The sequence below is a fragment of the Chaetodon auriga genome, chromosome 13 (assembly GCF_051107435.1).
Source record: "Chaetodon auriga isolate fChaAug3 chromosome 13, fChaAug3.hap1, whole genome shotgun sequence".
In the NCBI taxonomy this organism is placed as follows: Eukaryota; Metazoa; Chordata; class Actinopteri; order Chaetodontiformes; family Chaetodontidae; genus Chaetodon; species Chaetodon auriga.
Genome location: NC_135086.1, coordinates 13519812 through 13546589, shown reverse-complemented (window position 1 = coordinate 13546589; position 26778 = coordinate 13519812). Strand labels below are relative to the sequence as shown.

Here is a 26778-nt window from a genome sequence, read left to right as displayed (position 1 = left end):
TGGGGGGGGGGTTGGGGAGGGGGTTGGTGCATGTTTATGAAGAAGAAACTCCAACTGTAAGACATACCCAATTCCCAGTGGACCCGTATTACCTGTCAGGGATGATGACAATGCCCTGGAGAATGTCACTGTGCAGTGAAACTGTCATCACACAATTACTCTCACCATTACTGGCCTTACATCTCCATGTAATGGCTGTGACACACTTTACAATTCAGATTGTATTCTCAGTCATTGGCACTTAAATGCTGCACTCCGTTTTATGAAAAGATAAAGATCTCTGTAATCTGCCAGAGCTCAACCATCCCTTGAAAGCTTGTCAGGCGGCATTTTGTCGTTCACAAGAAGTTGTCATACCCCGTAGCATCTCCCTTTGTTGGGCTGGTGAAAGTGTCTTTTTGAGTGCACTATTGTGTGCTTGTTGATATGTGGTTGCCTATAGAGTCAGACTGTGTTTTGGTCCAGTTATCTATTTGAGTCATCACAAGAGAAGCGTGCAGCGTGGTATATTGTGGAGGCTTCAGCTGCGACTGCAGCCCGGCACAGAGCATCAGAAGATCCCTTAGTCATGGATCATCAAATTAAGAACCAAACACGATGCTTGTATTGTTGTGTTTTTGCTGCCATGTTCGAGTGTGCTCCTGCTTAGATTTAAACTTTCAGCCTGAATGTTTAAACAGTAAGGCTGGAGATATTCTGTATTTTTGTTATTTTCAACAAATAACTATGCAGAGACCAACACCATCATTGCGTTGGTCCACAGAGCGATACTTCTCCAGACGGTCAGTGGCCCTTAGCCCAGTTCAATTTGTTACTACTGAACATGTAAATATTCAAATATGGGTCATAAATGTATTATAGAATTTTTTTTAAAAAAGTTCAATAAATTCACCTGATAAGTTTCAGCAAATGTTAGCCAAACAGGTGCAATAAGTGTATTTTGTGGGGACTATTTTAATATACACTTGATGAATATTTACACCTGCAGGAAGGTGTCTCTAAAATCAACTCAGAATAAACTCCAGGGTCCATGTCCGTGGTAATGAAGTAGTATAGTTTTTAGTTTTTAGACTAGATCAACAGACATCTGTGATACACTGGAATAATCAGATATCAGACTTTATATCTTCTTCAGCTCAACTCAATCCAGACCTTTATTGTCCTACAGGGGGAAATTTCTTTTTGCAGTTGAGCAGCATAAAAACATAATTACATTATAAGAACACGATAAGACAATTGCAGCGTAGAATAGAGTAAAAGCTTAATTCGATAAAAGCAAAGAAAAACAGCACCGGCACTGTATTTAACTTTAGAGCACCTACTGCATATGAGATATATGAAGACTTGAATGAGTTGCACCTCATTTTTGGAAGTTTTTATGTCTGATCAGATGTCAAATTCCTCACAAAGAGGAGGGTTCAGATGTTGTTGGGTTGTGTTTAGCTGTACCTGTGATTTGCGGGCTGAAAATGTGTGACAGAAATGCTGCGTAACATCTCCATGGACAGTAAAAACATTAAACCTTCATTGAAAATGCAGTCTTTGTCGCCCTTTCTTGAGGAGTAGGATCAACTCATTGTTTGTTTTGCCCTCTTCATGGGGTTTGTTGATAATGACAATAACATAGGTTATCAGCAGACTTCTCCTTTAAGTTTCAGCTGTTAGCAGGTCTGGAAACAGTCTAACTGCACCACCAACTGCAAAAAACCAAACTGCCAGCCTGTGTGTGATAGCAGATTGAGTTTAACAAGCCAGATGGGTTGTAATCGTCTGATCAATCCAATGTTTGTGGGCTTTTATGCCTTTTATTATGGTTTGTTTTCCCTACATGCTGTTTCCTCTGCTGATTTGCCTTCCCTTGGGGAGGGTCTGTGTCAAAAACACTTTAGCTGCCTGACCAGCGTTGCTTCTCTCAGGATGTGTAGTGCGCTGTCTGAGTTGGGCAGCGCCTCCCGTGAAAATGACTGGAGCAGCATTATCTTCCCCGCCTGTCGGCCATGCCGCTGCAGTTTTACTGTTCACCTTTTCAGAGCAGTTGTCTGGCAAAGCGCTATATGATTAAGGCTGCCCTGCTTTCCTCCGTGCAGAGGTTAGTGAGGGCTTTCTTCTCCACAGTTCTAGAGAGTGAAAAATTAATTTAGACATTTGGAAATGTCATTTTGCGCCTGCTAAACCATTTGAATTCTATTAGCTTTTTAAAACCGGCAGGGATCGACCTTTGCTGTTTTTCCTCACTTTACATTAAGACAGTCATGTACCTGAATCATCAAACTGCTTTTTTCCAGATTTTTAAAATAACACACAGACATAAGACGTGCGGATGCGTTTGACTTCTGAGACAGGGTCTTATATCGCTGGCATAGTTATTTTCATGCCACATGTAACAGCACGCCCTCTTTCCAATCATAACTTAATGGTTGGACCCTGTACAGATGTTAAGGGGTTAACCCTTCACTTTTGGAAGCCGTTTCTTGCCTCTCCTTTACTTTATCACAGTAATCGAAACTCTTTCGCGGCACTTCTGTTTCCTTTCCTAGATGTATAATGTACTGGATAGATGCTCAACATGCTCAATCACAGAGAACTAATTTGACTGTATTGTTTGACAAGTGTTCCTTACAGCTTGGTGTGAGTGAGATGCAATTTGAGAACAATTATGCCATTTTCTGAGAACAGTATGGGGCATGTAAGAATCATTTTAGATTTTCACAGGTTGGATGTAATGACCACTCTAAGTGCTGAATTTTCAGAGTTTATGGGGAGTTTTTATATTCAGCCCTGACTGCTTTTGCTCAGGATGAGAGAAGAACGTGGACATATTGGCATCATATACATGCATACGTATATATAGTTGCATTGCGTGAATTGCTGATGTTCGTGTCCTCACTACTTGTTGTGGTTTGGCCTTACTTCTTCTTTAAAAGCCGCAGAATCCGTGACTGTCTGCACATGAGAAGAGGATTCAGTCATTTTCATATATGGTGAGGACTTAATTCTAATTCTGCAGCACATCAGGTACCTAATCTTAAAAAATGGTAAGTAAAAGACCCTGAAGGTGCACTGGCATTTGAGAGGTAGTGAAGTAAAAGAGCTCAAGGTTGCAAAGGACTGAAACCCATCTGAGTCACGTCTTTGAAGCCCCTGTTGGACTTTTAAATTTTTATCACTCCTGATATTTGTTCTCGATGGCAAATTAACAGCCTTCCTTGTGCCATTCAGTTTCCTTTCTGAAGACAAGCCTTAAATTTTGCCTAACTGCCTGAATTTACTACTCTTCTATTTTTCACACGATGGAATCAATACCAGGACAGAAGAAGAGAGGATAAAAATTTATGGTATCTTGCAATTTAATGGTTGAAAAGATGCAATTTGAAAGATCATAAATTGTGAAGGAGCTTATGCTTCATTGCACTTGATTCAGTGCTTGCTGTTAGAACTTGATTTGCGAGTGTCTGCAAAGTGTGATTAACGAGGCGATCAATGTGCAGTGCAGCACAGTATGGCACTCCTAATGCTCTTCATTAGAATAAATAAAATAAATTGACTGCAGCTCTATGAAAACTCTGTAATGGTTAAAAATCAAAGAATGTCATCCCCCAGCCACGATTTAGCTTCTCTCAGCCTGCATCCACCTTGATCACATTACCCTGACAGCCTTGTCTCTGAACCTGCAGGGGCCCTGAGACGAGCTCGCGGTGAGGGAAGGAAAAGGAAGTGGTGTGTCGGCGGGGGCCACAGGCTATTGCTTAGTTGACTGGTAATCATAAATCGGAGGGCTTTTGTACTGAAAATGTTGGGGGGAATGCAGTTTGTGGAGTATTAATGCATGAAATAGCGTTTCAAGCTGATAAACGGTTCACAGAATGGTCAGTCTGCGCAGATTGCTCTTCCCTCTTTCCTTTTCATGAAGGCATATTGTTTGTAATAACATTTACCAGGAGAATTTATTCCACTTCATCTCATGTTTTCTTGCCAGACAGCTTGGTATTGCTGTTGTGGAGGGAGGTGGGGTGTCAAGCTTGGCCGTAATATTCGCTCCTCCTGCCTGTCCTCCCTGGATTATTGTCTTTTCAGATTAGTATATGTGGAATTGGCCACAATATGAGCTGTCACGCAGTCACTTAACTTGGCCCTTCAATTGATTTCTTGCTACGTCTCCCATGTGGTTGTTAAAATCAATTAACTATAAGTAACTGGGCAACAAAACCCATTTGTAAATGAGCTGGTATTGATATTTTCATCTTTCTCCATTAAAAGCAAAGTATCGACTCAAAGGTTTATGTTATGTGTCATGTTGTCTCTTTGTCTACACTGTTGCTGAGAAAATATGAACGGCGCAGCTACAGATCCATGAGTGTACAGCTGATGAACATCCAGCATGATGCGCAACACCAACAGTAATACTGTATGTGGCAGCTAAAGCAAATATCACATTCATAACATCAGAACAGCTGGAACGAAAAGGAAGTTGGAGTCATTTGAATGCATGAAAAGCTAATATATTTGCATGTTTATATCTCTGTTTTATTTGCATGTGGATATGAGCTGTTTATTCTGCATAATGCTCTCAACCTGCTGATGTGATTTCTGCACAGTGAGAAGAGATTCATCTTCCAGCTTGTGCGCACTTGCAGGCTTACAGCTGCTGATGAGACGATAGGGTGCCAGCTGGAGTCTGCACGGCAACCAGAGGGCCTCCCTGCTCTTGTCTTTGCGACACCTTTGGGCCGCTCCTGTAGGGTGAGTCACCTCTCCTCTGGCTCAGCCCTGCCTTTATTAGCTCTCTGCCCATTAAACATGACCTGAGTGCTCATTTTGCATGGAGACATTTAATTGCGTGCTGCTGAGGCACTACTCCTAATAGCCTAAGTGCTGGCTCCTACGGTGACTACATGCACCCTATATGAACTGCAAAAACTTTCCTTCTTCCCTTCCTTTCCATCAGACATTATTTCATCATATTAGAAACCACACCTCCTGATCCGAAACATGCTAGACTGGTGTATATTTACAGATAAATTCACAAATAGATTCATTAAGGAGTTGTTAAATGGCTCACAAAGAATCAGTAATATTTAATTTCAGTTAAATCAACAATTAAAGAATCTTCCCGCAGAGTCTAATCACTGGGGAAATTATTGGGAGTCATGTTCCATCATTTGTGAAACAAGCTATATTTCTAGTAAAAGTGCTGGAAGTTCAAGCTGAAATGCACACAGGTGTACTTGAAGACGATTGCCCTATAAGAAGGAAATATTCTGCTGTATATTACAGTCCTGGTGAACTCAGTGTGGGGCTACCACTGCCAAAATGTGTGCTTCAGTTCCTGCAGCGTGCATTCATGGTAAGATGTACAGGACTCGTGGTTATGTACTGTGCTTTGGATTGAAGTGTCCACCAAATGTCCCTGCAGGTCAGACAGTCCAGCAGACTCCGCAGGGAGACTCACGAAGACCGTTTAAAGTTGTGCCAACGTGCAATATGTCATCCCATCCCATTGAACCCTTTGATTCAAAGAGTTAAGAATGAGTGGCGTTCAGACTAAAGTAGATCCATCATGACAAAAAAAAATACTGGAGATTATAGCCAGCTAGAGAATATTGATCTGATTTTACACTCTCTAACCCTGAGACAACATCATGATCGGATTAGTTTTTCATTTTTCACACATGATCAAATATCGTTTGCACTTTTGCTAATTAAGAATATCCATCCAATCTGGTGGATTTCCAGGTTCTTAGCATAGATATATCTCAAAGGAAGAGCTGCTGGTGTTGGTGAATCACCTTAAACACCTTTTTAATTGTTTTTAATTATTGTATTCATCAAAAAAGACTACAGAGCATTGCTCATATAGCAGAGAAAAAAATCAAATGAAAGTCTGAAGGACATCTGACAAAGTGCACTATAATTAGCTTGATAAACATTAAATCTCTGCCAAATCTAGCATAAATGTGACTTTTATGAAAAAGGTTAAAATCCTAATTTGTGGATTAATTATCCCGAGACATTCTGCACCCTGTTGATGTAGATTCTTCCTCGGCTACTGTAACAGTCAGACGAAGCACATTGACTTTCCTTTAACAGACTAACGGTGGACGGTGAATCTTGTGGTCATTGTCCAGGTGGTCAGTTTGTGCAGGTTTGTTTATCCAGGGACAGTTTTAGCCATCCATAATGGGAGGCTCATTTCTTGGCCCTTGTTTGCTTGTGATTTCAGCAGCAACTGTGGGTCAAACCCCAGACATGGTGGCCACTGATATATTCCATGAGAGAGTACCGGATACCCTAAAGTAATTATTGCAGCATCCTGAATTTTTTTGTTTTTTTGTTCTCTTGATGATTTCCCTGGGTATCTCTTTTCAAATGGAGGACAATGTGTGCAATCATTTCTATATTTTTGTTTTCCACCATCAGGCAGAATACTGCTAATAATCCATGAAGGCCTTTTTTTTCTGAAAGGTAAACTACAACCGAGCACAGCCAAATGGGAAGGGTCAGCACCAAAACAAAGCAGATCAAGTTTTTCTGTTTTGAAACTGTGTTTATAGTCGGCTTCATGTCGTGCAGCGTGCGTCCATGAATAATCGACAGCACAATTTATTTCCAAAGATTGCTTCAAGACCATGCTGAAGTGCTCAGATGAGATAAACAGATGTTGACTGCATGTGGAAAACCTTGTTTTTGTTTTCTTACTACCACATGTTGTAATGAAGTTTATGTTACAACGTTTTCATTTCACTCGCAACAAGATGCACACAGCTCAGTGTGAGGTACAGCAGAATGGAAAACAATTGCATCCGCTGGCTGTTGGGATGTGGAATTTATTAACTCACTGAAGTGGGCTGCAGGCCAGAGTGAAAGATATATGACATGAATTGTAAAAAAGCACAAAAGATGAGTTTATTCTGTGAGTTAGAGAACAATGTAACTCAGGTTTCAGGTTTATTCTCACATTAATTCACTTTGTTATGAACTCATCTACTCATGACTTACCTTGGATATATACAGAAGCGGTGGTGGAAGAAAGATTCAGATCCTTCACCTAAAAGAAGTTATGGTGTAGAAATACTTCATTACACATTTCAGTTAAAGTACAGACGTTTTACCAGCAGAGTGTACTTGAGATGCAGTATTTTATCATTGGATTATTATTACAGATGCATTAACATGCCAGCAGCATTTTAAGGGTGTAGCCAGTCGAGGTGGAGATCATTTCAACGACAGGTATCTTACATACTGTTGGGTGGTTTAATCCTCAGTATGACAAATAGTCATATTTTAGAGGCAGGTCACATGTTTGACTCAGCTGACACAACGATCCAATAACATTCCCAGAACGTTCCTCAGGTTTCTATTTGGTAACTTTCCCACAACTTTCTAAAAATGTTGTGCAAATGAGCAAATTGCTAAAATGTTCTAATAACCACATGAAGTGATGTTTGAAGGTCATTTTAACATTGCCCCCTTCGGGTTCCCTGCTGGTGGCCTTTTCAGTAACCATCCCACAATGTGCTAAGAGTGTTTTCCAAATGTTTTTGTTCAATGTAAAATTCAGAAAACGTTCTCACAACCAAAAAAATGATGTTCCCAGAACATTTTGGGAACCAAGTTTTGCTCGCCGGCTACATGTTAAAACATTTGCAACAGCTGACAAATAAATGATCTTGTTTCCCTCTGAAATGTAATGAAGTAGAAGGATAACGTCTCATCAGAATAAGAAATACTCAAGCAAAGTGCAAGTGGACATTATGGACGAGCCGCAGGGCCAGACCAGTCCAGATCCACTGTGTCGCCTCAGTTGAATTCACAGAACTGAAATCTGAAATACTTTGAGAGTTATTAGTCTAATTAATTCAGAATATACAAGCAGTGGACACTAAACACAGTATAATGCAAAACAAAGCACAAAATAGTAGTTATTTGCTTTTAAGAACTATTTCTTCCTTTAAATAATGATCCAGCCAATTAAAAGCAACTACTACAACAAGTACAGTCAGTACTTGAGTAAATGTACTTTCCACCATTACTCTTGAGGGATTCACAGCGTCTGTGACTGGTGAAAACGGAGGAAGTGTTTTTTTAACATATGAGATTTCCTCTAGTTCAGTAGATGCTGTTTGACACATCTGCTGTTTCTGCTGTGTCTTTTCGTTCCCACTGTCCTCCTCCAGGCTGAGGACAGAACCGGTCCTTTACTTCCTGCTGCATAACAGAGGGATGAATATCATTGTGAGAAATCATTGCTTTGAAACTTTAACAACACACTCCTCATCACATTGGAGCGTAAGGAGCTGGGAGGGGGCCACAGGGCAGCCGAGCTGTGAATAGGCCTCATCAGTGAGGGTGAGGGTTCAGATCCTTATATTAGTTATACAGGAGTCACCCTCGCCGACCTAAGGCAAATAAGCCACTTAACGCAATTATTTGCAATCACTAAATGTGGTATTCATTATAAAAGATTTTTTTTCTTGCCGCGGCATAATTTCCTATTGTTCGTGTGAAAATGGCAACCAAAAGAGCATTTTAAGTGTTACTGTGGAGAGAAGGGCATCTTTTTTAAAAAGGCTGCTTTGAAGTCTGAATAAACTTTCAAATGGGGAGATGAAACTGAGCCTTATTGTGTGTAGAACCCCTCTGAGGGAGAAAATGGCAGGCTTCTGGAGCACATTGTATTGGACTGATTTGTAAATATAAGCTTCTGAGATGCAGCACAATGCTCCATCATGAATATTTCAGCTGCTGCACATTTCATGCTATTGTAATACTTGCGCTCTTTTTATTAACCTTACCAGCAGGTATTGTTGTCAGAGATGCGTCATCTCAGCCATACGCACTTTAATCTGATACCTGGCACCTATAGATGTGAAATCACAGAGAGCGAAGTGTCTGTCTAAGCTGCTCTCTCCCAGAAGAAGAAACACCACAGAGCACAGATGAACAATTATTCCAAACTTTCCCTCTAGTGTTTATCTGTGCATCTGTCTTTGTTTGATTACAGTTTCAAGAACAGAAGCCTCACTCTCTTTAGCCTGCTATCAGCGCGGGGCATAATATGCTATTTGGTAATGCAAACCAAATATCGGACTAATTAGCAGTTCCCTCACGTTGCTATATGTTTTTTCGCTCTGCATATTTCTGCCTTCCAGATAGTAATGCAATTAAGCACAACATTTTTTTTTCCCTCTCAACAAAATTGCTTAAGTAGATGTAATTAGGGAGTGAATGTTTTGATGAGGAGAACAGAACTTATGGAATATATCCATAAACCTTCGCTCTGGAACATCATGCAGCAGCTATAGGAAGTGTGCATTTGTAACTTTGTGTAGTGTCTCTCACTCGAAGGATTAGGTTTGCATTTTTAAAGTCTATTTGAGCAAACGCTCACATGGAGATTAGTAGATTAGAAGCATTACTGGTTGCTGCAATTGTTCCTCCTCTGAATAAGTTATTGAGTTCTCGTTCTGTGTAAAAAATGCATCCTAAAGATCAGCTAATGCCATCAATCAAATCAAATCTTGAAAAGTTTTTTTGTGCAAAATTCCCTCTTTCTGTTTCCTTGCTGAGCTGCAGGAAGGCACATTAACAAAAACGGTCAATCTCTTTCTACAACTTTGGAAAATAGACGAATGATTTGTCTACTTGTAACTGCTGAAGCCTCGTATTAATGTTGGTTAAACTGTGCGTTTTTGCACAGAAAGAATAGAGTGGATTCTGTCCCTCATGCGCAGGCAGTCTGAACAGGAGCAAGTCTTGCATTAAGATTGTATGAAGATTGTTTCCGTGATGAAGGATACCTCTCTGAAAATACTAATGTATATGTTGGAACTCCTCGCTATATACACGGCTTCCTTTTGTTTGTGTCATTTCAAGCACTACAGTACCAAAACCTTCATTCAGTGAGGAAGCAGTTGAACCAGTCCTTACTCCCATTAAACCTCATCCACTGAGCTAAGACTTTGAGAACTTGTGGTGGCATGCGCATCTGTGTGAAAACTGGTGGCAGCATGATGCGTCACAATCGCCTCTGATCAGTTACAATGGAAATAAATAATTCATGCTGGAGGAAATGAGTCTAATTAGCAGGCAGTTTGGGTCCTTTGATAAAGCTGAGGACTAATTCTATGAAGGGCAGGAAGCTCTGTCATCAGTCAGCCCTGAGCAGATTAGCATCTATTATGAATGAGGGACGAGCACCCTGGTGAAACCAAGTGTGTCCGAGAGACAAACTTAATAACTCCTGCGATGGGACAAACTTCCCTGCACCCTTCAACCCCTCCTCCTCCTCCGCAGCAACACACATATATCCTCCCTCCTTTCTCCTTCTCTCTCATCAGTCTATGCTCCCATCCTGCAGGTCTATTGTGTGCAGGTAGAAGCACGCCGCTGCAGTGGAGAGACTCGCCCCTCTGTCCATCACCCTGACAGCTGTGGAAATACATTCGCCATGCTGCATTAAGGAGCGTCCACAGTGTTTAACACCACACTTAAACACAAAAGGAATCTCGGGCGCCTTCTCCATGCCCATTTTCCACGTCCTTGCACCATATTCCTGGCTGTTTCAGAAAATATCACTTTATTTCAGCACAATATTTCCTCACAGCGTTTGCTTTTGCAACCTCTGAAGAATGAGGAGCAGTGAAGAGATGCTCTGTGGGATGTGGACGTGAAACTTGTGGTGCAAAATGATGCTGAACGTCTCCCCTCTCTTGCGAGAACAACACAATAAAGGCCAATTAGAACTGAGTGCAGAGCCGTTGTGACAAGCAAAGGTCCCGGTATCAGGGGGGACAGGCGTGGGCGGGGTGGACCTGTCAGCGCTACATTGAGGGAGATAACAATAAATAGCTAATAATGACACTTAATGAGCTTGATTAAGTTGATTTGTTATGGAAAAAGTGCAGCAAATGGTGGATGTAGGCGATGTGACGAGAGATTGATTTTAATAGATAGGAAACTCTGTTGGGGCTTTGCTGCACAATGGGGCTGCAGAGGGAGAAAAAAAGGTACAAAGGGACGCTGAATGGATTCTCACGAGACATATTTGAGATAATTAGATAAATTTCACACTAACATACATCATTCACTCAAGGACATTATGAACATGTTACATTTCTCGGCATACAGAGGATTTCGTATATTTTCAAGAAACGGCTGGTCTGATTATTTTCAACTTACATGTTTCCAGCAAGCGCAGTATGTTCATACACTATATGAATGTCGTTAAATGCTATTATGGGAGCAGTAATGACTGCCAGATAATTATCCCTCCCACTCAGACTTGACGGCTGCTGAATTTCTCTCATTTCACCACATAATTGTCTATGATTGAATTGGAGAATTTATATACTTCTCTGTTCTTTCAGGCTGAGTTGACTTTCCACAGTGATGGTGGAGGTTATCACGGCCCTACAAGTCCCCCGAATTGCCCTGTAAACAACATGCAATAGTGAAAAAAGTTTCCCTGGCTTTCAGTATGCCTCTCCCAATTTTCCCTCGAAAGCGACAGAAAGTCAGATGAAGGGAAGTTTAATTAAGTAAGAACCTGTTGAGGAAGATTTCCAATCATGGTCTTCAGAATGAGTGCATTCAGCGTATTCATCTCCGGGCGATATGCTCTCTCTTTATCCAAGTGTGCGCTGGAGCTCTCTAGAGGGACCCCAGTTAATTGAATACATTAAAGTAGAGCGCCGGAGGCTTTATTTATTTTTCTACTTTAGTCAGACTTGTTTAAAGGAGACCAACTGCTGATGTTTGGCCCCTTCTAGAGTTTAAACGGTCTCTACACTGGGAGTGGTGTGCAGGAGTAGTGGTTTGAGAAGAGATTTGATGTAATCCACAGCCTTATTTATTCACCATGAACCCCTGAGTGAGCCTAGTTTATGTATTTGGCAGTCATTCAAATGTGCATCTTGGCCCTCAGGCCTGTGTCCCATTATGTACCTTAAGGACTCAATACAGAGGAACCCCTGAAGGTTTCATGTTGTTCCCTTTAATGTTTTAATGTTTGTCTCCCTTGTAACTTTTACGACAAGCTGCGCCGCTCTCCTCAAACTGACCCTGCTCCTATGATCTCTTTTAATTTCGGCCTCTTATGCGTAAATCAGCTTCAGACATGTGGAGTGAATCTCACAACTGTGGCTCAGACATTTTACACCACACATTCTGTGTTTCATGTAGACACAAACATGAATTCATATATGTAGAATATATATATTTTGGACACATTTTGTGTGTCTGTATGTGTTTATGTATTGTCATTGTGGGACACTTTTTTACAGATGTAAGGAATCCTGTTTTAAAAAAAAAGTGTTTTTCTTCTTCCATTCACTTCCATTCATTTGATAACACGTATTTTAGTGAAAACAGAATTTCTTCAGCAAGGGAACAACCTGGAAATTGCAAATCTGTGGTTTTAATATTAAAACAATCCAAAAAGTATGAACTGTGTATATTTACACATGTGGGTTTGCACATTGGAGTTTCAGGAAAGGGTTTTTTTGTGAAAAGTCCCTTCAGTTTGCCTGTTTGTTTGGACAAATACATATTTTTAAATATTATTGCAGATGCTAAAACTTTGCAGCCTTTAAGTTGAAATATTAGTTGCCTCATTAGTTGCTAACAGTTTGCAGCCTCACCTTTGTGAGAAGGACTTTGATTCTGACTTCATATTACCCACTAATGCTGTTTCAAAGCAAATGAGAAGAAGAAGCGTAACAACTTTCCCTTCCATACAGTATGAACTGAACCTGGATCCGGTTGGGTCAGAGGGAATGTAGGAATGACAGAGGAGATTCTTTAACAAGCAGCTTGACTGCTGGACCTCGGGGTATTAACATCATGTGATGTGTGAAATGTAGATGGTGGCTTTCTCCCCGGTGGGCACCGAGATCAGATCCCTGGACAACACTCATTAGTCAACATGCTGCTCACCTCCATCGTCACATTTATCACAACGACACCGAAAACTTACTTGCACAAGCACATTATATGCTCATTAATAACCTGGTACAACATTCATCTTGCCAGAGAGAAAATTAATTTCCTTGCTGTGGTGCACTTGTCCATTTAAACCAATTGTCAAAACCCTTTTTTTTCTTTGTTTTGCTGGGCAGACATTGCTGTATCCCTTCAATCATAGTTAAAAAGGTAATGGGACAAAAATATTATTTTGCATTATATTAAAATGGTTGGCTATCAAGCAAGAAAGCAGACTTTGAGGGGTCTTAGCCTGCTTGTTTTTCCATAATGTGAATTTACAGGATAAGAAAGAACAAAAAGCAAAGGTGCGTTTTCGAGGTGTATTTGCTGTTGGAAAGGTCTTTGAATTGTCCATCTGAATATGTAAAACACTGTCATTTGAATAGTGGGATGCTTTTTAATAAAAAGGACTAAAGTGAGATTTAAGATGAACAAGGTGATTAACAGCGACTGTGCCGGACATTTATGTAGCAGGACTGCACATAATGAATAAAGATTCATGCTTTAGTTCCAAATTTAAATTTTTGCACAAAATGTGCCCAATGTAGTCAGCTTTTAATCACCTCCCTGACAGGACTAACTGCTTTCATTTAACCTTGACTGAAGATCATGAATTCTAAAGCGTTTAATTGGATACGTCATTTAACAGAATGAACAGAGCAAATTTTCACCAATTCAAAGGCTCAGATTGACAGACAGTGGCAGTAAGACCCACCACAATTAAAGCTGATCTGTATTCACTGGCCCTGTCACCCATCGCCATTAGTGATGTGACTGTTTGATCATCTCTGCAGAGAAACTTTGCTGAACTTCACCTTGTTTTGAAAGGACTCGACGTTGAATGAAAGACGAAGGTTGAGGAGAGGAAGGGGCTCTGGAGGATAGCGACACACACACACACACACACACACACACACACACACACACACACACACACACACGCACGCACATACACCTGCCTACCTCTGGGACCAAAGCTCCCTCTGATGCACCTCTGGTTTAACAGCAATAACCATCCTGAAAATGGACGTGACAGCACAAAAGAAAACAGTGCAAGTCTCACACTATTATGTTTATTATCTCCATCAGTGGCTTAATTGAAATGTTTCAGAATCAGAAAATAACAATGCCATCTTTTTGAGACATTGGAAGTAATGGCTTTGTCTCGCCGCTCTCTGCAGACAATTGCCCCAGTGATGTGAAAAACTGTGTCAAGTGGTACACAGTGAAATGTGCGGCAGACACTTAATTGTTTTCCTGCCTTTGACTTCAGAGAGAACAAATTCAATCTGTGTGCCAGACATTTCCTCTGTGACTAAGCCTAACCAGCCAAAGCATGTTTGGTTAAGCAACCAGCCCCAGGGTTAAATTTCATATTTAGCAATTACAGTTTTTTTTTTTTTAATCCACAAAATACATTGTGTTATTTAAATGAACATAGCTTTGGGATGTTTCTGTTAACCAGATCCAATATCGCGGTTCTCAAAGTGAGGTGTGAGGACCCTTGTGGGCCCTTTGGAGTGCCCTGGGGCTTCTCCAGAAAAATGAATTGTAGATTAATTTCACTCTATTTTAACTCATAATTTCATACAGGGAGAATAGATCGTCTGTTTTTGGGTCATCAACAAGACATCTCCATATTTATTATGCAGATATTTCACCATATTCTTGTGAGTCTATAACATTTCATGTCACAGATAATGACTAATAATGTTTCTAATATGAGCTAAAACATTTATACATACTAGAGTCGTGATTCTAATGAAACGCTTCCTCATTTCAAAAGGACTTAGGCACAAAAACACACACACACACACAAAAACAACTAGACATTGAATGTGCAGAATATCTCAGGCGACAACACTAGGAACACGCCTCAGAGCAAACGCTTTATTCTATCCACTTGGGGAAAATCTTCTAAAAGATTTTGCAACTGGGATGACACACACTGGCTGATTCCAGCTGGATTTGATCAACGCTGACATTTTGGAACAGAAGAAAGGCATGTTAAAGGAAATGCAGATTAGGGAGACCAAATCAAATCCACTCAAGTGTTGTTCATTCTGCCCCGCCACAATACAAACCATGTGTGCTGCTTTTAAGTGGTGAAAATAATCTTAAGATTATAGAGTGGTCTCTGGTGCTAATTGTCTCAGAGCTGTTTTTCTTTTGCTCCCATTAATTCTTCCTTTAAGAGCTCTCCCTGAATGTTTTAACAGGATTTTGTCAACTGTTAGCTTTTGAGGTATTGTTTGACGGCAAATGTAATGAGGGAATCATCATTTTAGCATGTGCTGTGAAACAGATCTCACAAATGTTCTCCGGGACAGCTGTCGCAACAGATTTGAAATGTTAAGAAGTTTATGCTGCCTCGGAGGAAAAGCACTTAGCGCCTGCTCACTGATGTGTGTTGTTCTCATGCTCAGTGAGGGAAGAGTCTGACAACAGGTTTGAAGCATGAACAACTTCACAGCTTCCAGGCGAGAGTCCGCACAGATGCACTCAGCTAACATACAAATGCTGGATTTGAAAATACTCACATTCAGCATTTATGGATGTCTTATCCTCAAAATGTGATTATCTTATAAGAAAGCTGTCTCCTATGAATGTTAAAGGCCCGCTCTGCCCCGAAATGTGTGTTGTTTATTGTTTGTTCACTTGTGCAGAATGATGCATGTGCAGAGTTTGACATTGTTCACGTTCATCTGCTGGAGGAGGAACGTGTCTCTGTGCTTTCCTTAAATCTGAGTTTAACATGTTCATACCAGATGATTTTGTGACATCACAACTAGCTCGGCAGCCAATCGCGGTCCAGAATCCAACAGCACATGTACACGGAGAAAGGACCTGTCAGTGAACTAGGAGACATCCTGTGTCCTATTTATATATCAAACATTTCAAACATATTTCCTTCATGATTCTGAGGAAGAGTAAGAAGAGCATTTTTCTACTTAAAGCGTGTCGAGGTGATCTTTAAATTCTGCACATTTAATATCAGACGGTCCAGCTGTAGCTGTAGATGCTTTCTCACCTGCAGCTCTCTCCAACTTTTCTCAAGAGTTCTGCATCCACCGTTGATTTGTCACAGTATTACACACACACACACACACACACATTGTTGCTGAATAGGTCAATCTCTGAAAATAAAGCCAAACCATCCATTTATTCCTCTTTACCTCCCTTCTCTCGCCCTGCAAACCGCTGAGGGCCGTTGCGTAATGGAGACGCAGGGCAGAGCAGCATGCATAGGTGCTTTCATGACTGATTGATATTGTTGGGTTTAAGGCTATAATATTAAACAAATGGTCCAATCTAAAGGGCCCACAGGGAATGTTGGAGTTCCTCACTGTGAGACAAAAAGCGACGGCTGCAGCACCTTTAGGTTCGGTAGTGGTGGCAGCAGACCTACGTAGACACACTGCAGGAATACAGTAGCTATCTAAGGATGAGGGTCTGTAATCTGTAATCATCGTGCTAGATTTTAATCACTGATGGATTTTGAAAACCACAATAGTGACACTCGTAATTGTTCCAAATTGGCCTGTTGTCAATAGCAGAATTTTATATTGTTGAAGCAGAATTAACAGTGTATGTGTAAGATCTCCAGTGAGCTCGTTCTGCTCAGCTTCCAGAAAAGAGTTTTTGTTCCCATGCTTTTTGTTTCTGCGAGTGTAATGACTTTTTGACAGCTAAATTGATACAGCACTTCATCCTACCGTGACTGGACTGAACACCTTTATCCTTTATGAACATGGTTTTTGGAAATGTAAAGCCACGAGTTCGAGAGAAGTGACCTCGCGCGTGAGCACGATTTGATCTGAGGTTATGTATATTTCATGTGTTACTGATTTGTTTTGACAGCGTTACTCAGTGTATCCACTCCGCTGAAAGTCGTCCCGGGCTTGTCCATTTGCCTGTAGCCTGGATTCATGGCCGGCAATGAATTGCGCGTTGAAGGGTCTGAAGGAGAGAGTTAATGAAGTAAAAATTAATGAAGCACGTGAGCACCACCATCTCAAGGCTGTAAGCTCCTCCATGCCCCATTTATAATGTATGATCTCAATAAAATCAATCCAATGTACCAGTTCTCACTTAGGGTAAGAATAGATTTACAGATTACAGCCCTGTGTTCCCCTGGTCATAATTACCCCCTCACCTTCCCCTCCCCCCCTCCTACAAAGTGTGCTGCTGGACTCCTTTAGAGAATTTAATGTGAAGTTTCACAACACTGTGCACAGACAATGTCATCGTCCTCCTGTCCAGGAATATTCAGCCCTGATGCAGCAGGTACGAAACAAAATGTGCTTAAATTTGAGCGCTTCCTTGTTTGCAGAGCAGCATGTCTGTGCTGGCTGTAGCTTTTGTATGTGATGTGTGAGGTAAAGCTCTGAGAGCCCTTTCACTTTGTCCTCCACTCCTGAAGACTTGTTGAAAGTTGTGGGAAGATTATGTGCAGCAAGTTGCCTGTATTAGAGCTCCCCCCTCAGGTGTCATGGAGAAGCATGTATCAGGACACTGATCTGTCCTCGTGACGAGAGGCAGCAGCATTACATTACAGTATGCCCACATTATTTATCGTCAGCATTCATAGATCAGGAGCAACAATTCTGGAGGCTTACTTTCTTTTCTTTTTTAAATTTGGTGGCAAATGCAAAGAAGAGAGTTTGTGTCCAATAAAATATGCAATTAAAATAATGCAAAATCCCCATATAAATGATTCTTACTATTACTACTGTTGTATATTTTGAGAAATGTGCAGATAAGCTCCTGAAAATTCATCTTTATTATTTACAGCTCACTGTTTACTGACTATACACTGCACCATCACTGTATATTATTAAGTGCGCATTAGATTATTTGCATTTTTCATAAGCTCTGTCTGCACCATCAGCTGTCTCACTCCTCCACAAAATGATGTTGTAAACTATACGAAGCTGCAGTTCCAAGTAGTTCCAAGCTCCAAGTAGTATAAACATCCCACAATTACAGGTTAAGTATGTAATGTATGAATCCCAAGTGGATAAGGAGCTGATTTTGTTTTAGATAAACCCATAGAGGCTTTAGACGTGCGCATGAAAAACAGAATTGTCAAGTTAAGCTGCCTGATGCACCTACCCCTCCGCCTCCATGAACAATTCTGTATTTATAATGTCATCTTATCACGCTCCCCTTGAAGGCAGCAGCAAGTGCACTTATGCCTTTCTTTGTTAGGGTGAGTTGGCAATTTCCTGTGAGATGGAGCAACTGCAGGCAGCCCTTTTCTTCGATAATGTCCCTGACACCTGGACCAAACTGCTGTTTCCATCACTTTGCAGGCTGGAACCGGAGGAAAGGAACATGTCATAAGCCTCCTGCCACCCAGAGTCACTCACTGTGCATTTAACAGCACTCTCCTCACTACACTTTCCGGGATAGCGGGGTCAGAACCGTAGGGAGATTCTTGTGTGGAAAGTTGTCTTGCTGAACTGCATCAGAAACAGTCAATAAGACTCCTGTTTTTAATCTTAAGGTTTCAGCACATTTTATAATCAGACAAGTATCGTGCATGTATTCACTGGACTAAACTTGGCTGTGCAGGGTGAATCACGGTGTACCATTTTACATTTGTACCATGTAAAGCTGGTTATTAAGCAGCAAGCCTGAAAGGATGTTTATTACAGAGGCCTGACAGATTGATTCTAAATTATAATTAATCAGTTGATTTTGACCCACAGATTGTGATTGTGCCCTGTGAGTTTCATTTATTCAGCTTTTCTTCTGGCTCTACTACAATCACCGTAGACCTGCAGGACTCCCAAGCAAATTAACAGTCTTCACGCTACCCTGCAGCCATAATGAAAATATCAGTCAATCAAAACCCATATTATGCTGTGAAATCCTACCACATATCTCCAGACCTGCATACAAATAGAAACTGCAGAATCGCTCAACCTGTTTCAGCTTTATGGCTGGCAGTATATCAGCGAAACAATATTTAAAAGCCTTGCTGCTCTGGGCACGTCCACCTGAAGCACCGCTGCACTTCTACTTTGTTGTCTATTGACATGCAATAAAACAGATAATCTGGATATTAAGATGCTTTGGGGAAATCCAGCCTTAATTCCTGGAGGTAGAGGCGCAGGGCACGCAGCGATGTGGGGCCCATCTGCGACCTGTCTGCAGGTCCGGTGATGTATAGCTGTGGGCTTGACGGCCACAGTCAGGGCTGTGTGTTGCTGCTCAGTGTGCCATGGCATTCAGGGCACTTCAACCCCCAGTCCCTCCTTACAGGTACCCTGCAGCCCGCCACCGTGCGCTACTCATTTACTGCTACACTGGTTTTCATAATTAGCGCCGCAAGGCCTCATTAAATCTGCTCTAATGAATAAATATTGTATTTCATAGCCTGATTACCAGATCAGCTGAATGCTTGAGCGTTGTAAACAATTACTTCCCTAAATATTCATCACCCCAAAGTGGATGATCATTGGTATTTAATACAGGACTAGTATTTTCAAGTGCATCTTTATTATACTAATAATAGTTTTTGAAATGTTCCTTTTGGGGGGAAAAAAGAGTTGTTCCTTGTTAGAAGTTGTATTCTTACTGTAGCCTTAAAAATATTCGTATATATGATGGTGATTTTATATACAGTATATAATATTCTATTAATGCAGTACGATTAAGAAAATAAATCCTCTGCAGTCCTGAAGTTGATCATTGTGAAATGTTTGTGCATGGGAGAGATGCATCTGCCATAATTAGTGATCTTCTGATTTGTATTATAAAAACAAATATCCCAAATATACCATAATGTTCTATTCATGTATGTCTAAAAAGCACTGGACAACATGGAGCACAGTTTTACTCATACAAATGTCTTCAGTCTAATAAACTCACTCATTTCAATGCTGTTGATTGTTGTGTCATTATCTGTGTGATATTGCAGTGTCAATGATGTTTCATTGCTTTGATTCATTATTGTGTCAACAGCTGTGTAATTAATAAACACCAGATCTACAGAATATATTAGGAATATAGAGACTACTGACTTTTTGGATTTGTAACTCAACACTATTATTTGATTACAAGATCTTATGAGCTCTGATCAGTTTGTCACCATTACTTCAGACTCATGAATTACCTTGAAATGTCTCAATCGCTTGCTCAAAGTTAAGTGGCAGAGTAAGATGAGTGAACTGATCCCATTCATGTTGTGTGGTATCATCTTATCTGAGCATGAAGACTGGAAACAGGGAAACAGCAAGCCTGGCTCTATCCAAAAGCAATAAAACGAACCTATAGCTTCCTTTAAAACTCACTATTTAACATATTGTGTATATATTTTTAAGCCCCACAAAACTTAAGTGTGAAAATGACAGTTCATTGTTTTACAGGGACTTACTGTGTGTGCCAGAATATTTCTTGGCCAGGTACATGTTGGCAGCAAGTGCAGGAGTCCAGGAAGTTACTGCATGAGGTGCATTTTGTCACCATTGGACAGACCCAGACTAGCTTTTCCCCCTTAATTAATCCACGGTCTCTTTTTTTTTCCAATCTAATCACTAAGCTAAGCTAACTGGCAGCTGGCTCCAGCTACATATTTGCCATGCAGAGTGTGATATCGATCCTGGATGGATTTAGGAATACCTCTCCAAATCCTGCACCAGGGCGTGGGGTCCATCCCTTCTCACATTGGTCCATGGGACGGCAGCTGCACTGAAGGATCATCACATCCTATTTGACAATGCTCCGCCGTGGTTAGGCATCTTTAGATCCACTCTCGCAGTGAAAGTGTGTGCTGCAATGGAGGTTTGCTCCATATTTTGTGGACCAATGCACGACCCCTGAATCAGAAACAGGAACTTCAGTCTTCTTCTTCGCCTTTATCTGCTGCTCGTGTTCATCACAGCAGATCATCTGAGTGGGCATAAAGTCAACCCACTCATTTGACATTTTCAATTGATTGTAAAGGACCCTCATATCCTGATGTCCTGACGTCTATTAGATACTGTACCACACTGATAGTTAATGTCCATCCCTGATTTTAGAGCTGAAACAATCAGCAGTTTTGATCAATTCATTTTTTTTACTCTTTCATCATGTAAAGATACCACACACTCACAGGTTCCAGCTTCTCAAATGAGAGTTGAAGACCTTCAGAGTTTGGACAGTTGATCAGACATCACCTTGGCCTCTTTACAGGAATACTTCATCAGCTATGTTGTTAATGTGCAGATAAATTCATACTGAAAAACGATCGTCATTTGCAGTCCTACATGATTTTCTTGTAATTTTGAATGTACTTCAATAGTGCATACCAGAGTCTTTCCTTACACTGGAAATAATCAAAATTTGTGTTTTATTTGCACTGTACTTGTCATGCAGGTTAGTGCTGTTGTAAATTGTGATTATTTGACCCATTCAAACTTGAGCCGACAGTTCAGTGAAATCAACTTTTAGCCAAGTAACATTAACGGGTTTTACTCTGAAGGAATGTAAACAAAGCATAAACCCTGACTGAAGCAGCCAAGGGATGGAAACGCTAATAAACTTCCAGCCTTCACACATCTTCAATCACCAGCAGCATTCAGGATTTCTGCTCCACGTTTCAATAACAGTAATTACAGCTGCCACTGTTCTGGGCAGAGTGATGGTCAAGTCAAAGAAATCTGATAACGTGATTCTGCAGTGATTAACGCTTTAATGAAAATGTACAGTTAACCCAATGAGCACAAAGCAACCATCAACAGTTCAGCATTACTCCTCCTGCTCGGAGTGCAGTGCCTGATAAACACAAGCAGCAGCAAGATAACCTCCACCTGCCATTACCTTGAAGAAGAAATCTCAACCGTTGATTATTTTAAAACAGTATCATATAATCAGAGTGTGTCCTGGTGCAGGTCGAATGAAGTACATTTCAAAGATGAACGACACAAAGGTTAATTCCATGTCATTTCGTGTAGAGTATTACACTTCTGGACAGAAAATGCAGGCCATAACTCTATTGCCACTTCAGTGGCACCTTCAACCATTCCTACTTAACAGTGTAAGGCAGAAAATGAGCCAAAGAGACTGGAGCAGAGCGAGAACGTGCTTTAACAGGAGAAAATGATTTACAGGTATGAGATTCCCATTAGAGTGTGCTAATTGTTTCCACACCATTAGTGCCAGTTATCTAATGAAGGATATTTAACCAGGCGCCGTAGTACATCACACAGTTCCTCTCGGTTTAGAAGTGAGAGGCAGTGGACCCCAGTCTATGCCCTTTCCACCCGCACCGCCTCAGCAGCATGCGCATCATTCGGCCATTTCTGCAGGAGGACACGCCAACTAAAGAAAATATTTTGTTTAGTCATTTTTTCCCTGACATTTACACTTTCAGCAGATGCACAAAAAGGCGACGCAACTTGTAAAAAACACAAGCATAAATTTGCGACTACAAAAAAAAAGGCACAAGCGTGAATCCCTTGGAGGCCGACTAATGTCCAAAGGGGCTGTGTAAAATCTGTACATTTAAAACAATGTAGAAGACAGCAGATCATCTAAACAAGCCTGAATCGTTTGGAGCATGTTGATGATTCCGCGATTAAAAAAAAGGATTTTTTTTTTTTTACATGCTGTGGAAATATTTACATCAATTGTCTTAAAGTATTTAAGATCACGGAAGGCCGTCGACAATTTAAGGTTGAAATCTTTTCCTAAAATGTGCTTGTTTTACTCCAACTTCTACAATCAACCAGTCTTAACGTGAGGGCTCAGCTCTCGAGAACATGCAGGAAAATATGTGGGAGAACAAAAACACGACGCAAGCTTTAGGCTGGAGAGAATTGGCTGTGTGCGCCTCCCCCAGATGTCAGTCAATACTCAAGAAACACGTGAAATTTCACAAACAGGAACAATAAGCATTGTGCTATAATGCTTGAAACACTAGAAGCAATATTTGGACTGTGTGTGCGTGTCTCAAGCATGTCAGTCAGGTCCAGGATCAGCTCCCTGTGTGCTTCACTTGCCCTCTTCCAGCTCCTTTTTCAGGCTGCAGTGAAGATAAGAGAACCTCAGTGTCAAAATCAGACATTTAAGTTATAAAAAGAAAAGAAAAAATACGCATCAAATCTTACAAACGCTCAACTCACCCTTTCAGGTAGGCGTGCACATTATCGAAGCCATGATATTTAGCCAGGTAAACCAGCACTCCTGTAGCACAGCGACCATCTCGGGCCCGACAGAAGCTGCAGTTGCAGATCCCTCTGCATGGCGGACACTGCCACTCCTAACCAGGGACAAAGAAACACGAGGTCCGTCAGACTTGCCCAACACACACACAATCAAATGTCAGTACCGCCTTGTGTGTTTAGGAACTGACTGGATTCAGCAGAGCGTCTCGGACGTCCTCTCCGTAGCGGTTACGGAGACAGGGGCCACAGAACTGACCCCTCACCCCCACACACTCTGGATTACGGCAGTTGGTTTTGGTGTCGATTGTCTTCTGGCGGCATTGGTGGCAAGTGGATCCCTGAAAATAAAAAGAAATTGCACCTTCACCCAAAAACGCTAAACAAGTGCAGCAAATCTTCTCAGCGCTTCAGTGAAGGTGGGACCTACGGTGGAGCTGTTGTAGACTTTTTCCCGCACGTTGAGGCAGATGTTCTGCAGCTCTGACTCCGTGATGTCGTCCACAGGCCGCACCACATGAGGGATGGCCTTGGAACCGTTGAAGCAACGGCGGCGAGGCTGCGCGTGAGATAAATGGGTCAGTTAGTTAATGTTTATACTGTACACCAGGAGAACTTAATATAAAAGGAGTGAAACCTGTTTGTGATGTGACTTACTGCCTCATCATACTCTTCATAGTAGCGGCTTTTTCGAACCAGGCTGTACTTGTCCTCAGGCTCTTCCTCTGGGGGTGGGCTGGGGGGTCCGTCCACCAGTGTCCGGGACCGCGTGTGGGGTCGGGACGAACGCTCGGGGTTTCTCCTACGAGCTCCTGGAGTTCCCAAAGACCGTCGAGGTGCCCGCTGAGGCTGAAGAGGTTCAAACAGTAGCGGTTAATACAGAGCAGAGGTGAGACGTGAAACCACAGGTTGGAATATTTATCGACAGGTTAACTTACCGTAGTGGATGCCGACATCGCCATCCGTCTCGGGAAGAGTCCGGGTACTTTGTGCAGCTCTGCCATGAGCTTTGCAAGCTAAAAAAGAAGAAATTATGAATGAATGAATGAAAATGGAAGCTGCTGAGTTCACAGAATCAATCAATGTGAAACAAATACAGCAGCCATACCATTTCTTTGTTCTCCTTGATATTCAGGGCTCTCTTGTTCATGAAGTTCTCCTCCTCCTCCTCAGAGTCAGAGTTGGAGTCCCGTGCTTTACTTTGAGGGAGTGGTTCGGACGCAGGCCTCTTCTTGCCCGTCTTCTTGGTGGGGAATGTCATAGCCACCTTCAGCACGTTGGACCTGCGGCCACGTCTTGGAGATTCAGAGTCCACTTTCTGAAAGAAAATAAATTTTACGGTTAGAAGAAACTTTCGTCTAATGAAGTTCTGAACTCCGCTGCAACTGTAGTTCTCCTAAAAACTTACCAAGGCCTTCATCTGACTGTTGATCGCGTTCTCCTCAAAGCCGCTGCGAGTATCCTCCTCTGATGTCGCCTCAAACGCCGTCGGTTTCTCTGCCGTCCTCCTCGTCTGTCTTAAGCTTCTCCTCTAAACACAGACACAGTCTTGAGTTGCAGATGGCGCTGCGAAGACCCCACACGCTCACCACCATCGATAGGAAAAGCAAAACTCGGTATTTTATTGTTACCGTATTTGCAAAGCCTCCGTCAGAGCCGAAGCTATCGCAGCTGTCATCGGAGGAGGAGGAGGAGGTCTCCATGGGAACCAGCGGGGAGTTGCGGAAGCTCCTCAGACTCATCCTGGTGGATGGAGGCTGGGCCGCCAGTTTCTGTGAGCGATAACACTGAAGTTTAGACAGCTGAGACCCCCAGAGTACAAAATCAGGTTGTGTTTCAAACACAGACACTAACTTCTCAATTAACATTTACACAAACTGATTTCTGTAAGTTAGCCTTCCTGCTGGGCTCACAGTTTATAAAATGACCACAAGAAACTATTACTGTCATTAACAATTAAGTTCTCGATTAATCGATTGGTCAGTCAAATCCAGCAAACATCAAAGTTTTGTCCAAAACCCAAAATGAGTCAGTTTAAAGCTTCTATGACAGAGGCTTCAAACATATTCATGTTTTTCAGTTCTTGCTTAATTTTTTGCCAATGGATTAATCGATTAATGTGTCAGATCTTTAGCCTGAGCCTGGGGGACACACCCCAGTTGGCAAAGGCAGCCAAACGCAGGTAAGTGGGTCGTGCATATTTCGATATAATTACTCTAATATTTAAATATAACTGACACGGATTTCAGTCATTGTGAATGAACAAGCTCATGCTGCCTCCTTGTTAACTCTTGTTAACATTACGGAAGGAGGGTGGTCTAACAGTAAACCTGATTAAATCGCTTCAGCCTGAGTTAATATTGTAGCTCGTGCTGCAGTTTTGCGCTACAGTAAGCTCTGCAATGCTTAAATAACGATAGGTAACCGCAAGCGGAAATGCAGCATTTAAATGGTAACTAACTTCAACAATGTGGTCAAAACTTGTTTTATTATCAAGAAAATTATAAAAATAAATAAACTATTACTGCTAATGCATTATATTTTAAAACATGCTAGGCTCTTGTTCTTACCATGGAGCGGGTGGAAGGCATTTTTCTTGTGTTAATCGTTGCAGGTAAACAGAGAAACACAAACACACCGAGCTGCAGCTCTGCAGTGAACAATGCAGGACCTGCAGCTGCACGCGGCCACACTCCGTTCATTTCCCGCGCCACCGGAAGGTCCTGGAAGCCGCATAAAATAAGGACAGACAGCTTAACAACAAAAATGAACTTTTGTAAAACACGGGATGCCAAATATACAACCAAAACTCACTGCTAACATTTAAAAATGTTAGCAGTGAGTTGTTGTTGTTGTTGTTGTTGTTTATATTTATCTGAATAATTCATCTTCGCAAAGTAATGAATTCAGTGAGGGTTTTGGGATCACGAGCGGTGGTTCTTCCATGAACTGCATCGTGGCGCGAATTTTTTTTATTTGTCAATTTGCATGCAAGGCGGGTAAAATGTTGATCCCTTTCCAACTTCGGAAACGGGTCAAATTTTACAAGGTAGTCTTCGGTTCACCTTCACCTCAAATCAGACAGGACTTAGTCATTATTTGTTCAGACTTCATAAAATGAGTATTTCAGTTGCACAGTTACAGCTGATAAAGGAATCAAAGGGGGATTTATTGGTAAAGGAAACAGAAGATAAGAGAGTTTCATTTAATAAAGCTGAATAAAGGGGAATAATAAGAAAGATAAGAGTGGCAACAACATTGAGATAAGACACAAATAGGGTGACATGTTTGTGTAAACAGCAGGAAGTTGATATGATCCAAGCATCAAAGAGCAGAGTATAATAAGGCTGGGCTTGGGCACAGCAGACCAAATAAAACTCTGCACTTCTGGGTTTTTACAACCACTGTAAAACAACAGAATCAGTAGATCATGTTATATTCATGCTTCGAACATATGTTACAGAGAGAAACACAGGAAAGAGGCAGCGCAGAAAGTACAGATTTGACTACTGTACTAATCTTGGATCAGGACATTTTTATTCATTTGTTTATCACTATTGCTTATTCACATCGCTCCATATCAAGTTCACCTTTTCAAAACTCTTCACAAAGTTCAGCTTTGCTCAGCACAACAGTTAATTTC

General features: G+C 41.4%; 1 protein-coding gene across 1 annotated transcript; it reads right to left on the bottom strand.

Moving 5' to 3' along the window:
- Positions 1 to 21648: 21648 nt before the first annotated feature.
- cdca7a (cell division cycle associated 7a) lies at positions 21649 to 25790 on the bottom strand. Its single transcript, XM_076747097.1, has 10 exons — positions 25706 to 25790; positions 24767 to 24907; positions 24544 to 24666; positions 24244 to 24453; positions 24074 to 24151; positions 23793 to 23984; positions 23566 to 23694; positions 23327 to 23476; positions 23097 to 23233; positions 21649 to 22996 (listed from the first exon to the last, which is right to left on the bottom strand). Exons 1-10 carry the CDS (start codon positions 25724 to 25726, stop codon positions 22966 to 22968), a joined length of 1212 nt encoding a protein of 403 aa, XP_076603212.1. The 5' UTR covers positions 25727 to 25790; the 3' UTR covers positions 21649 to 22965.
- Positions 25791 to 26778: the final 988 nt, after the last annotated feature.